The 14041-nt window shown below is 39.9% G+C and overlaps 1 protein-coding gene across 3 annotated transcripts; it reads right to left on the bottom strand.

Moving 5' to 3' along the window:
- Window positions 1-6: 6 nt before the first annotated feature.
- On the bottom strand, window positions 7-13427 carry naalad2 (N-acetylated alpha-linked acidic dipeptidase 2). Of its 3 annotated transcripts, XM_024277853.2 has the most exons (20): window positions 13241-13427; window positions 12756-12867; window positions 10514-10700; window positions 8397-8498; window positions 6973-7098; window positions 6823-6903; window positions 6626-6731; window positions 6459-6552; window positions 4963-5058; window positions 4613-4698; window positions 4360-4479; window positions 3321-3403; window positions 3184-3247; window positions 3036-3103; window positions 2863-2954; window positions 2107-2197; window positions 1613-1877; window positions 1464-1545; window positions 1229-1321; window positions 7-605 (listed from the first exon to the last, which is right to left on the bottom strand). In XM_024277853.2, exons 1-20 carry the CDS (start codon window positions 13320-13322, stop codon window positions 416-418), a joined length of 2220 nt encoding a protein of 739 aa, XP_024133621.1. In that variant the 5' UTR covers window positions 13323-13427; the 3' UTR covers window positions 7-415. The 3 variants fall into 3 exon arrangements, with proteins under 3 accessions (XP_024133621.1, XP_024133622.1, XP_024133623.1); XM_024277854.2 differs by lacking the exons at window positions 12756-12867; window positions 13241-13427 and adding an exon at window positions 11068-11177; XM_024277855.2 differs by lacking the exons at window positions 10514-10700; window positions 12756-12867; window positions 13241-13427 and adding an exon at window positions 8571-8603.
- Between the last annotated feature and the right edge of the window lie 614 nt (window positions 13428-14041).

The following is a 14041-nucleotide window of genomic DNA, read 5'->3' as shown; positions in this document are numbered from 1 at the left end:
AAACGTAATTTTGTCTTGCTGCTGCTGTTACTAGATGAAATATTTACAGGTTGAATGTTAACATTCAGTGACAACTTCTTAAAGGGTTTTACAAGTATCCAGAAAATTGACATTTAGTACTTTATTTTGTACCAGTGAGTTAAAAATACATATTTTATTTAAAAATATAATAAAACTAGAAAAGGTGTAGTTTCTTTTTCCATATCAGGACAGTTTTCCTAAACTTCAATACTAGTTATTTGGGGTTCACATATAAGGGTATAATTGCATTGAGGTGCATTGTAAAGTAAAATACAAAAAACATGAAGTGTAATGTTGTTGTCTAACAAATCGAAGGCAATGACAGCAAAAACGACCGTTCTTTCTGTATGTGTGCTTGAAGTCATGATTCTTGTTTCATCCCATCCGGACGGATTCATGCTGGTGGGGTCAGCGTCATGGCTGCAGCGTGGACGGTGAAGGCGGCTACGCTGATTTGCCGCTTGACCTCCTGCCATGCCTTCTTCGGGTTGGGTGAGTTCTGGATGTCAAACAAGGCGTCGTAGATCCCAGGGAAGGACTCGCCTGCGTATTTGTTATGGCTGCTGGGAGCAAAAATTACATGCCTGGAACAGAAGAGAGTTGGGAGAAAGAACTGTTTCAGGAGAGAAGATGTCAAAAGGTCACAGGATATTGAAAATTGTGTCCAGGTGATGAAGGAAGTTTGTGTTAAAGAAGCCTGCACAGTGATTTAGAATATTTGGGATATGTAACCAGAACCATTTTTTTGGTGGGCATCAACACCCAGCCAAACAGATTTGAGTATTCATCCAGAGCATGTAAAATTCTGACTGTCATCAACTTTGCTTTCTTGGAGTAATACTTCAGGTATGAGTCTTTACAGTTCTGCTATCTTACTGTTGATGTGTTTTTGTGCTCACAAATTACACTTCTGAGTTAACACTTTACAAATTAAAACATTTTAGACACTAAAAATGAAGGAAAAGATTTATCTCTGGCCTTTTATTGCTCAAAAGCTGCATTTTGTTGAATAAAATATACTCAGTAAAACAGTACTGATTAACAAACTGATTAATTTTTTTAATCGATCAACAGCACTAACTTTTATATATGTCTTAAAATGCTATGAGAACTAGTAAAAAAAAAAAAATCCTGGAGTGGATCTTTAAACAGATGATTTTTCATTCACTCCAGTAAATTGGTGTGTATCTCTGCAGGTAAGACTAACCTGTAAAAGGGTCTGCCAGGTAAACCAAGAGGGTCAATAAAGGCTCTTTCAAGGTACATGAGCTGATCGTTCACGAGCCGCACCTGCAGGGGACTGAAGGACACCCACCGCGTGTCTGTAAAGGGCTTTCATATGTCCAACGGATCATTCTTATCACATTTTTATAAGAACAGTATGATGTAAACAGATCACTGTGAAACATTTCAAGAACATGTACTCGTTTAGATTGTCTTACTCATCTCTGTTGAGGTTTTTCAGACGTTCATGGAAATCTCTGGCTGCAACGGTGAAGTTTTGCACAGCAGAAAACAGGGAATCTGGAAAGTAAAGTTTTTTTTAGACTTATGTCGTCCCACTGTTTGTGGCTCCACCGACATAACTTACCAAATGACACGTCGTACATCGCCATTTCATCTGGGTTCTGCTCAGCCAGCTGGGCGATGCTCTGGGCGTACTTCCTCAGTGCATCCGCGTACTCGTTGGCATCAAGCGGGAGCAGCTGGGAATTAGCCAATAGGAAGGTGAGTCCTCCTCTCACCTGAGCCACCGCCCGCAGCCTCCGGAAGGATGGGTCGTAAAACTGTTCCACAATCTCGAAGGTTTCATACACGCTGTGGTAGACCGGATAGCTGCTGTAGCGCTCAGTTTTCTAAACAAATAAACAAAAAAAAAAACACTCATAAAACTTGTTACTGAGTGCTTTAGTAGAAAGAGACCCTTTCCTATCACATCTGTGCTCACGATTACCTATGAACACATTACAACTGAGCCATTAAGTCTCTGATTTTTAACTAACTATTTTCACAGTAGGGCTTAAATCTCACAATATGACATAATAAAACTGTAAAAAATTCTTTTGAAAATGTTCCACATCTCACCTTGTCTTTTGTGTACCTGGCTCTGCCTGCAGCTATTCCCAGCCGGATAAAATAGGCCTCAAAGTCACTTCCAGACCCAAGTTTACTGATCCTTTATCACGCCAGAGAGAGATCACACAGGCATGGTCAGTGTTCTGAATCATAAAGTTCACCAGAAATACATAATTGCAAGAATTTTATAAAAGAAATTGTAAGAATAACACTTCTTTTCAAAAGTTCAGTCTTTCTACAATGGCATTAAATTGATCTCTCATTAAATCACATAAAAACTCAAGAATTATTTTAAAACAACCACATGAAGGAGTTTAAACACAGAGCAAGACTTTTAACAGTATCACGGGGGTGGTAGTATAATTATATGGAGCAAAATACTTGCATCAGAGGTTCTTACTGTCCTGCAATTTAAAAACAAATGTTAATGTTTACTTCAAATATTGTAAAATCTTTAAACTGCGACTATAAAAAGCTGAAAAGGCAGACTCCAATGAAAATAGTTTTTGGTGTTATTAACATGTCCTTGTAGCATTTCTCTGATGATGGAGGACATATATAAAAAATAAAGCTTAAAATTGCATTTCTGCAGATACTTTGTTCTAGAAATTTTTGGCTAAAACTGGTATAATCATAACTAAAGGACCAATAGGATTGCTTTGAAAACAAATCAAAAGGTGAGTGGGTCCTAAAGTCTGCGCTGTTGGTCTTGCAAGTTTCTTCATTCTCGTTATCACGTCGTTCAGACGGACGCCATTTGTTTACCTCGGAGCGTCGCGGTCATTGGTCCAGTTGTCTCTTTTGTGCCAGCTCTCATACAAAGAAACTCCTTCCTCTCCTTCCTCTGGACTGGCTATCTGAACCAAGAAGAAAAAAATGGTGGCCAACACAAAACAAACCTAAGTGTGTATCACCACCACCGTGTATTTGGGTCTCACCTGCTTGGTGACGTCATAGACCACAGTGTGCAGTGATGGAGTGCAGTCGACTCTCAGTGTGTACATCCCTGTAATTCCACAAGATCATGAGACAAACCGAGCCGGATCTCCGACTGAGAGACGATCCAAACCACACTGACACACTCACCCTCGATGGCAGAGTCTGCATTAATGTAAGCCACAGCTCTCTGCTGCAGCAGCCTGGCGTTGTCCTGTGGAGACCAGAACACAGTTCATCTGTGAGAGCACCATCAACAGAGCCTGTTTGTGTCTTTAATCTGTTACCTCTGCCCATTCTGTAGATCCCAGCAGACCAAACTCCTCTGCGTCCCAACTCGCAAATATAATGCTCCTCCTCGGTCTCCATCCTGCACACACACACACACACACACACTTTCTGCCTTCTTGATGTTGTTGTGAGTTTTTTCCATTTACAGAAGTGAGAGGTAGACACAAACTCCAATTCTAAACCCCATTATAACCCAATTCTAACCCTAATCTCCTAAATCCCAGCATTCACATAGGTAGACAACACAATTTTGATTGTATTACCACTCTAGTTAATTCTGCTTACTTGTGGCCCTGTGACTACGTGTGTGGAAGGTCCGCTCAAATATTAGATCAGGTCCTAAAGACCCACCCCAATGAAAACTGTAGTTTTTTTGTGTTTGTGTTTTTAACATATTTTGTACTCAGAGATTCTTGGCAGAAAAACCTGATCATCCCTGCAGTCTCCCTGAAACTACTTTAGTGGTATCAAACCATTTCATGCAAGATAAAGTGTTGGCAGTACTCTCCATCCTGTATGGTTCAAAATCTCTAAACAATTCTTTAACAAATGGTTTCAATAGCAGATCTCTCAGGACCACTGAGAATATCAAATGGCCCCAGCAAAGTGCTAAGAGCCTGATCATGCCAGCCTTGGGTACCCTGACACGCCTGCTGGCTTGACCATGTCCTTCAACACTTGACCACTCTACATAGCCATCCTCCATTTTGACTCAAGGGTCACAGGCGGAGACGACCATAAGCCAATCATTGGACCCAAAGGCAAGATATAGAGGCAGATCTCAAATAACACAGAGTTGCTGTGAAGGACACAAAGCTGCTGGATCAAGACAGCACTGGAAAAAGCTGGTTCACCTGGTTGGCTCCATGCTTGAAAATCAATTCTCTATCACAAATAGATAATGCACTAACTTTCAGATTTCCTTGTTTCCTTGTTGTTTTAACATCTTTTGTGCCCTATCTGAGTGCAGCTCAGAAATGATGCTGCTTCTAACACACAACCTGCGGGAAATACTATCGCCTCATGTATTTATACCTTTTTCAAGCAGCAGCCCGGCGCTCCTCACTGTTTCATGAACCACTGCTGCTCCAGACATCGGATCGATTCCTCCAAACACCCAAGCATCGCGGTGTCCTCCCAGGATCACGTATCTGTCTGAACAAACCGTGACAAAGACCTTTGAAATACTAACATTAAGGATCCTACACAAAAACTGCCACTAATGACTCATGTGGGTACTCTGCTGGCCCCGCTATGCTTGTGAAACAACTATATCAGTGTCATGTACCTGGCTCCAGAGCTCCTCTGATCTTTCCAATCACGTTATAGATCCTGGTTATCTGGTTGTTACTGTAAATGTTCATGCGCACCTTCCTGAAACATAGTGGGAAGTGTGACGACACACAACATCAAAAACACCAAAAACAGAAAAAAAACACACAAGTAAAACTGCTTCTTGTAGAGTGACAGCCGCAAAGTTTTTGGCAAAAATCAAGAAAAAAGACTAACAATCTGAAGGACACAGAAACATGGAAACTTTTGATAAAATGGGGTTCCTTTTAGTCATTTCTTGGTCTTCGTCACAATGGTTTTGTCGCAGTGTTGTGTGTGAATGCGCTAAAATCCACAAGTTCTTACTGGCTCTTGAACTCATCAGTGAAGCCCGGTCCAATCCTGTAGGACACATTCAGGGCTCCTTTCCAGTTGTTGGGTGGAATCTCTCCTCCCATGTTCCTGTTAAAAATAATCTAATTTCAAATCATATAAAATTCAGTAACTCTTCCTTTTATGGTACAGATAAGTAATTACAGGGTATTTAAGTGGTATTGACATTTATACATACTACTCGGTACTTACAGGGTACCTACCTACTGGGTATTTTTACATGTTGTGTTAATGTGTCTTTTGGGGATTGCTTCTGGTGATTTTAGATTGTGTGCTAGTGTTCGGCAGCAGAGCCGTCACACATCATTGTGTGAATGTGTGTGTGAATAGGTGAATGGGACTGTGCCTGTAAACACTTTGGGCCTTTAAGGGAGGTAGAAAAGCGTCATACAAGTATACATTTATCACAGGTAAGAACAGGGTAAGTACAAATAGAGTACTTTGAATTTACTTCTTAATTTACTTGAACTTAGATTCTTACCTCTGGTATCACAACACGTAAATCCCCAGTAGGTACTATGTAAAAAAAAAAAAAAACAGTGTGTACAGAATACATATAAAGTAGGTATAAAATAAATACCCAGTAGATAGTATGAAGCAAATAGTACCACATTATGGCATAAAAAGTACCTTGTAAGTACCAGGTAGGTACAAAAAAATACTAGGTATCTATTAGATACCAAAAAAGTACCATGTAAGTAAGTGCCCAGCAGGTACCAAAAAAAGTACTACGTAAATACCACTTCAATAGCCTGTAAGTACTGCACTGTAAAAGGAAGTGTTGCCCAAACTTCTTCAAACTCCACAGGTTACAGAGAAATTTTAGCAACTATTTCCCTAAATCATTGATTGTTCATAAGAACTGGACTGAGCAACCCTTCCTCCTCGGCGATGCAAGCAGGAAGTACCTGATGGCTTCAGAAAGAATAAAATTCACAGACTTCTACAGAGAAATAAGCAGCTTTTACTCAGTCAATATATTTGTCAAAATAACCATTCTTGCTCTGATACCATTTCTTTAACATATTCTTGATAATCATCATTTTAGTCCATGATTTTTTTCTAAAGTTAAAGTTAATCAAGTTATAAACTGACCAATCAGGTGTCTCAATAAAAGTAGGCGGTGCTTGCTGGCCCTTATGTCTAACATTCAAAATGTTTGTCAGATTTCTTGGAACCTGCTTTCAAGTGGTAGGGGTGTGGACTTCCAACAAGCTCAAGCCTGATAAGTGAGAGTGGTTACAATAGAAAATGTTGACTTAGACCGAGTTGGACCAGTCACTGCTTACTGATGTCGTCTAGTGCCAAAATAGCGACGGAATTGACTTTGTTTGATTCGCACCGTAAGTAAACCACTTCTCATCACACTTACTCATTCAGTCCAGTTCTCAGATACAGTCAATGCCCTAAATACAAAAGGATGACTTGTCATAACAGAACTGATAAATTTCTAGGCCAAACAGGTATACTTTAGCAGGTGAATTGCATCATTGAAGCCAATTGGATGAACAGGGATGTCTGGAAGTCCCACCCCTTCCTCCAAGCTGAATCTGTATGTGTATTCTAGAAAAAGAAGAGAAGAGTCAGTGTCAGATAATTCAAAGAGGTCTTCTGCCCTGGCAGTGCCCTCATACACCTTTAGCGGGGTATCCTGGCGTCAGTGGGTCTCCTGCTCCGTTCAGATTGAGGACATTTCCCCTCTGAGCTCCTCCGCCGGGCAAGTTCCAGCCATCGGGGTAGGGCTGAGAACAAACACAGGAAAGAACAAGGCTGGATCTTGAGGGTTCACATCTATGTCGTGCACTTCCTGTCTGTCACAGATTTCTATCCCACCTGAACTCCGGTCGCCCAGTAATCAGCCGGGTCTGAGAACATGATGATCCCCTTCGCTCCGGCCAACATGGCGTTCTTCACCTAAAAACAGATGAGCGTGTGAGGGTGCTGTGGATCACTTTTTTTTTACAGGTATTTATCACTTCCTGCCTTATTTCCTCTGAATATTTTTCCGTATCTGACAATGACGATCTTCCCCGTCACATTAATGCCCATCTCTCTTTCCAGCTGGAGGAAATCTTCAGTCCGGCCGTAGTTCACGTAGACCAAATCCCCCTAAAAAGAGAAGCAGATTCAGTGTCTTCAAGGTTTGTAAAACGTTTGCACCAAAACAAAGTGTGCAGATGTAACTCCTGTGCGCTACTATCTCCTAAAGTCTTAGTCATAAAGCAGTAAATCAGTGAGTTTTATGATGCACAACAGCAGTTACACCTTGTGCTTTTAAATTCTGAATTTCAAAGCTCAGCAGGTCTATCTGGAACAAAAGCCTTTTTCTCAACAGTGTGGGATGAACAGGCTGACTGACACAAAGGAGCTCTCATGAAGCTAGACCTGGGGTCACCAACCTTCTCGCCCTTCTCGGTTTGCAGCTAGCCCTGCTTCCTTCAGTCATTACTGGTCACCTGGACGAGGTGTGTTCAGACAATCACAAACTGGGCTGATTCAATCCAGCTAATCAATATCTACTAGGGTTAGCAGGCCGGTAGCCCTCGAGGAACAGGGTTAGTGACCCCTGATCTAGATTATGTTGGCCTCCGTTTTCTTCTTAAAGAGAACTGATTAAGCCTCACTGGCACGACCTCACCTGCTGTAGATGTGCCTATAGTCTGTGAGATGCTTCACTTTCTATGACCCACAGAACTCTTTCACCTGAACTAAACTAAACCGTGAACTTAACAGATTCCTAAAGGAGCCTCTTGACTAACGGATTTTATTTGTTAAATTCTCACTCCCATCATCTTTTGATCTATTCAAGCGTCCCCATTGGTCTTTTGATATGATTATGACGTTTTTAGCCAAAATCCAAAAACCTGTGTTGTTTTCTAGGAGAAAGTTTCTGCAAAGTAGCAAAAGTTGATTAGAAATTCACCTCTGCGGTTGTGTGCAGGACCGTCAGCACGGAGTAACCTTGTCCCCCTTCTCATTGTTGAGTTCTGAGTTTATGGCATAACTGCCCCTCATATCCCCAGCTAGTGGTGCGATAAACATTTTTGAGCTATTGTGAGCCAGAAACCAGCTCAGACGAGGAAAACGCAGACATACATGGATGTGTTTGTCTCCAAGCGGATGCATCAGAATGCCCTCTTATTTGTTTTTCCAGGCATTCTGTTGACACCCTGGAGATCCCATGTTCATATTTGCCCCTCAAACGTGGGTTTTTATTACTTCTATCATAAAAATCACCTCATGATGTTCAAATAAAAGCGGTTTGTTTCCCTTTTTCCATACATATTTCTGGTTCCAGCTTCTTTTGGATTTTTTTTGACTGGACATCCAGAAGTGGCTGCATTTTTACCAATGTCTTTATGAAATCCCGACTCTGTATGTATGTATGTGTGTGTGTAAAAACACACCTCAGGTTGTCCTTTAGGAGAGAAAGCACTGTATGGAGGCACAATATCTGTCACATCTTCATAACCCTGTGGAACTGGCTCAGCCAAGGACGTCACGAAAACCTAAAAGAAGAAAATGTACTCAATTAGACTGTACTACTGTCAATGGGAAACTGTTTTTCTCTATATTGAAACCTGGTGAGCTATTTTCATCTACTTGGACTCAGACTGAGTGACCCCTCTCTCCTGGCGTTCCAAACAAGAAGTACCCACTGGCTCCAAGAAGCCAAAACCTTCACATATTTCTATTGAGAAAAAAAGTTATTATAAGTTATTTGTCAGAATAACTTTTCTTGCTCAGTTACTTTTTTTTAAAATTGATCATTCTCATTTTTTCCACAATATTTTTTTCTGTACTTCAATTTATAAAGTGTCCAATCAAATGCCTCTTTGAAAGTAGGTGGAGCCTGCTGGCCCCCATGTTGAATGTTTTAAGACATCATTTGGTTGGAGTTGGACGAAAGTTATTTTCTATGGCTGATGTCACACTCACTCGCTCCAGTTCTCACATACAGTCAGTGGTTACACATAGATAATACATGTATTCTTCTCATTAGTAGTTTTTAAACTAAAGTATGAATCAGAGCTTCACAGATCATCAGTAAGTAAAAGTTTATTAGAATTCGTGCATAAATGTTTCCTTGTAATTCCTTAAAATTTTTTTATCAACTATTTCCTTTATTGTAAAAAAAAGTAGCAGCAGTTTTAATGCCATTGATCTTCCTTGTGCACTCAATTTACTTAATTGTGTAGAAGTCTTAGGAATTGTGTTATTCCATCCTCCATGCTTCACTTTGCGTCATTTCATCTCCTCTCAAGACTCTGCTGACATTCATCTACCAAACCTCAAATCGTTTCTGATCATTCTTTACCAAATCCAACAACAATCTCAAGATTTGACAGGAAATTAATGAGGAATTGCTCCAAGTGCCGTTCTGTAAATAAATACACACACACACCCCCCACCCCCACACACACACACACACACATATATACATATATACTGCAGTCAAAAGTAAACACTGATCTTGAGATAAAGCTACAATGTAAAAGTATTAACAGTTTTACAAAACTGAACACTTTAGTTAATATTATCTTTGAAATTATTAAAGCGTTTACCTCTTTTTGACTCATTTTAAGCTGATCCTGAGCACTAAAAAAAAGTTTTAATAAAAGTAGCTACAAGTCTGAAATCTTGAAGAATTTCTGCGGCCATGTTGGAGCCAGACATCATCAGCATGCAGTGATTGGTCTGAATTAGTTGTTTCTATGGAAACCACTCTCACCAAGCAGGAGCTTATTGGAAGACCACACCCCTACCTACCACGTGAAAGCAGCCTCCTGCGGGTGAAACCTCCTACCTGAATTGACGAATCTGATTGACCAGATTAACATATAAATACTTGAACTACCGGTACATAAATAAAATCATGAAAAATGATTATAAAGAACATGCTAGACAAATGTTAAGCAAGAATGGTTATTCTGACAAATAAGATGGAGTAAAAACTGCGTTTATTTTTCTGTAGTGAGGATTTTTGCTTTTTTTAAACCAGCGGGTGTTTGAAATGCCAGGAGGAGGGGTCACTCAGTCCAGTTCTCATATACAGTAAATCGCACAGACCTTTGATGCCTTAAAATAGAGTGAGAGAAATTTAAAAAATTCAGTTTTTAACAAAGACAGTCTTCACTCTGCTGAGACTTAAACAAATTTAGTGTCAGGCGGTCTGCTGGCAGCTGCTGAGCAGCCTGGAAATATCGTCTGTGTTATCCGCGCTGCGTGTGGATGTGAGTGATGTCCCACTTAGAGGCCATCAGCTGAAAGCCATTACTGAACCGGACAAATATGCAAATCCTAATGGTGTTTAGGTTGTGAGCTCCACCTTGTTCTCTGCTGTATCAGTGACTCTTGTCTGTAGACTCCTCCACTGGTTTATCTCATACAGAACCTTGGACTTGAGCAAAGGCTTTTAAAGAATAGTGATGTGGCGGAGGTCTTCAGTGGTACACAAGTTCAGTTATAAAAATTGAAAAACTTTTTCTGTGATGTTATATTTTGTATTGAATCTAAACTCTACCTCATTGCCCAGCTGATCAACAATGGAGATGTGGTTTGGTTGTGACTTGTTGGGGTATGATAGCAGGACGTCATAGGGCACCATCTCCACCGAGTCCAGCCCAAACTCCTGCCACTCCTCTTTGATCTGCTCAGCATACTTTAGGTTCTGCTCGGTACCAGCCAGGTGGGGCAGACGGGTAAATTTTCTGTCAGAACATTGATAGGAACATTTAAGGACCCATTTCAATAAAAATAGCATTATTTGTGTGTGTTTGACATGTTCTTGTAGAGTTTTTCTCATCATGGATGTCATAAATAAAGAAAATTAAGCTTAAAATTGCATTAATAGCTGTGAATCAGAAGCAGATGAAAACATTGCAGTTGAAAAAAGTAAGGCTGGGTTAAAAAAAGATCAATAGATTTGAATCGATTTAAGGTTAACAGAAAAATTAACTTGATGAATAATTAGCTTGATGCTAAATTTTAATGGAATTTCCTATAGGACGGCTAATGCTAACGCTCGGTCGACCTAAACATACATTGCTAACTAAATACATATATTTATAAACTCACAGGCATGAATTTTCCAAACTCTTTTAAGAATAAATATTTTTAAAGTAACAATTTGTGGTCTAAAACATCGTTTTTCCCTTCCTTCCGTCTTCTTCTGGAACAAGGTGTAATGCTATGGCGCGATCGCCACCTAGTGGCCAAACTGAAACGTCCTCCAGGAGAAGCAGCAATGTTTACACTGTTAAAGATCTGAACATTTTGGAGCTTCTCCTTTAGAGAATGTAACACTGTATGCTATTAACAATCTAATTATTTTACCAATACATGTAACAGTATGTGAACTGTTTCAGATTATTATAAATATATTCAAATTACATAGTAGATTTTTAATGTATTTCTAAACAAATGTGTATAAATGTGTAAACTCAAAATTTAATTAAAGAATCGAAAAAAATGGTATCTAATCAATTCCTGCTCTCGTGAATCGAATCGAATTGTTTCTGGAAATTATAACCGATACCCAACCCTTGGAAAAAGCTTGTATTTGTGACGTAGGAGCTACTACGGCAAGCCAGAAGCTCCCCGATCTGCTCAATTCGGATGCATCCACTAGCGTAACCCTTCCGCTCTCCTTAGTTTGTTTACATTAAAAGTGGGGTCATCTGGACCCCCCAAGACAGTGCGCAGAACTTTTTTTTATCTTTGATTTTTGAGTTTCACTAATGTCCATGACAGACATAAAATCCTGTCCACCTTTGTCATGGAAGGACTCACATATCAATATGTGGTTGGAGTCATCTGGACCCCAAAGAGAGCGGAAGGGTTAAAACTGTATGGCTGGAGAGCTTTAATATTGCTCGCCATTTTTGTTGCACTGTTAATGTAAGATTGGGGTGTCAGGGGTTGTAAGCTAGGGGGAGAGATTGTAAACAGGAAGATGATGGGAAGTAGGGGGAGTTGCTCCATGCCAATGATCCCATCCCACAATTTAGAGGTACATTTCTAAGAAACTATGTCATATAAACCATCAGTTTAAAAACTTTTTTTTTAAATCTAAAAATGGTATTATCTTCATTAAAAGCCACAGGGAACGCTGTGAAAATAGATCAAAATGTGATTGGAGAGGAACTTTAATGGCTGGTTCTGGTTGGAGCCAAAAGCAACAAGAATTCTAGTATTTAAGTTGTTTGGATTTTGAAGACATACATCGTAGCAACCGACTCAGTGGCCTTAAAGGCAGCGTTTCTGTCCTGTTTATGGTAGGCCACGAGTTCAAATCCATGCAAAAACTCTAAAAATGAGATCCAAAGCCTCCCTGCTTGACACTGCATTATTAGGTCGTGGGGTTAAACCACCAAATGGTTTGTGAGTGTGGTTGTGTTTGCAGCTCAAAACACATTCACACACCCAATTTGTGACAACTTTTGACGCTACACATATTTACAAGTGTCACTGTTTTCTCCAGGTTCACTGATCCTGTGAGTATTTTTTGTTTCTTTTTTTGCACTTTCAGTCATTTCCTGTACTCGTTTTACTTGATTCTGCCTCAGTTTCCAGCAGTCCAGGTTTATATTTTTTTGAGGCTGAAGCAAAACAGTTCAGACTAAATTCAATGTTTAAGATCAACATGAATCAGTGGTTTAACTTCCTGTCAAAAAGGAACCATCACATGTGACTAGTACACCCCAAATACCCTCAGATGAAAATACTGGACAGTCCAGTTCCTGAGTGTTTGTGTGGAATTTTACCTGAGATGCTCTCTGATCCGGTCCGCCTGGATTTCTTCCAGAAACTCCTTCAAGTGCTCATCTGAAGCTTTGTGGTCTTCTTTGTTGGTGTGTGAGGGTTTTGCAAACCAGCCTATGACACACACACACACACACACGCACACAAACAGAAAAAACAGCACAAATTAGCAAAATGTCTCCTGAAAGAATCTGCAGAATGCATGACAAACTTTAAACTAAGAAGGCCGGTGTTACACAACCCTTCAGACTTCAGATGGACTCTGCTCTTCCTAACAACACAGTTAAGTTGTGCTTCTTTCAGAGTCAGTTACCATTATGGTCTCAGTAAAACAACCCGTTGAAGCACAGCTGTGAGAACTGAGCTCACTGTGAGGCAAATGCAGCTGGCTCTGAAGAAAGTTTTACATCTTGAAGTTGACTATCTACACTGCCAAGTTTGCATTTGCTGTTGTCAGTTATTCTAATGTAGCAGCAACTCTCCTTACCTATGATGAAGCCGAGCAGGAACAACGCCGTCACGAGCAAAATCCACCAGATCCAGCGGATCAACCTGCCCTCCTTCCTCATTCTAAAGCCCCCAGAGAAGTCCTCACGCTGACACGACAGGCTCTGCAGGCGAGCTGTGCAGGGACAAAGACACAGTCATTGTTGGAGCGTGGTAGAGTGAGGTAGTGTGAGATAGAGGAGAGAGGGAGGGAGGAGGGATGAGTGCTGACAGAAGCAGTAAGAAAAAAAGTTTGGAGCAGAAACTTTTCACGTGTGCAAAGCTTTGCCCTGAAATGACTGGTGTTATGTGGTTATCCAGGGGTGATTCAGTGTTACTCAGAGCCTGACTCCAGAAGCTGCTCTTAAAAAGCTCAAACTGGACTCACTGATTACCTCAGAAGTAATCAAGAGTATTTTATTGATTTATAAAAACTAGAATCAGCATTTTTTATTTACATTTTTTAAGTAAATTCATTATTTGCACTTAAGCTTTTATTTGCTACAGTAGTTTTTGCAGCCAAAACCCAGGAACCGAAGACAAAAGCTATTTTACTTTCATTTGTGATCCATTTTTTTCTTTTTTTAACAAATATATAAATATGTTTGTGTCTTTCTTGTTGTTTTTTTTTAATTTGGAAAATCTTTTAAGCAAAGTTATTTTCATGTTTAAAATGTGCTCAACAAAAAAAAACTTTATTTGATTTGATTTTTTTGTTTTTCTGTTATGTTTTGATTTGATTTGATTTGATTTGATTTGAATTGAATTGAATTGAATTGAATTGAATTGAGGGCTGCACGGT

This window comes from Oryzias melastigma, linkage group LG13 (assembly GCF_002922805.2).
Source record: "Oryzias melastigma strain HK-1 linkage group LG13, ASM292280v2, whole genome shotgun sequence".
Classification (NCBI taxonomy): Eukaryota; Metazoa; Chordata; class Actinopteri; order Beloniformes; family Adrianichthyidae; genus Oryzias; species Oryzias melastigma.
This window is presented reverse-complemented; position numbering and strand designations above follow the sequence as displayed.

What these genes read in the sequence shown, in the direction of transcription:
- naalad2 (XM_024277853.2), bottom strand. Translation starts at nt 13,322, where the DNA reads ATGAGGAAGGAGGGCAGGTTGATCCGCTGGATCTGGTGGATTTTGCTC. An exon ending in GATGTACGACGTGTCATTTG is followed by an intron (nt 1,546 to 1,612) that starts GTAAGTTATGTC and finishes TTTACTTTCCAG; the next exon opens with ATTCCCTGTTTTCTGCTGTG. An exon ending in AAAAACCTCAACAGAGATGA is followed by an intron (nt 1,322 to 1,463) that starts GTAAGACAATCT and finishes GGTGTCCTTCAG; the next exon opens with TCCCCTGCAGGTGCGGCTCG.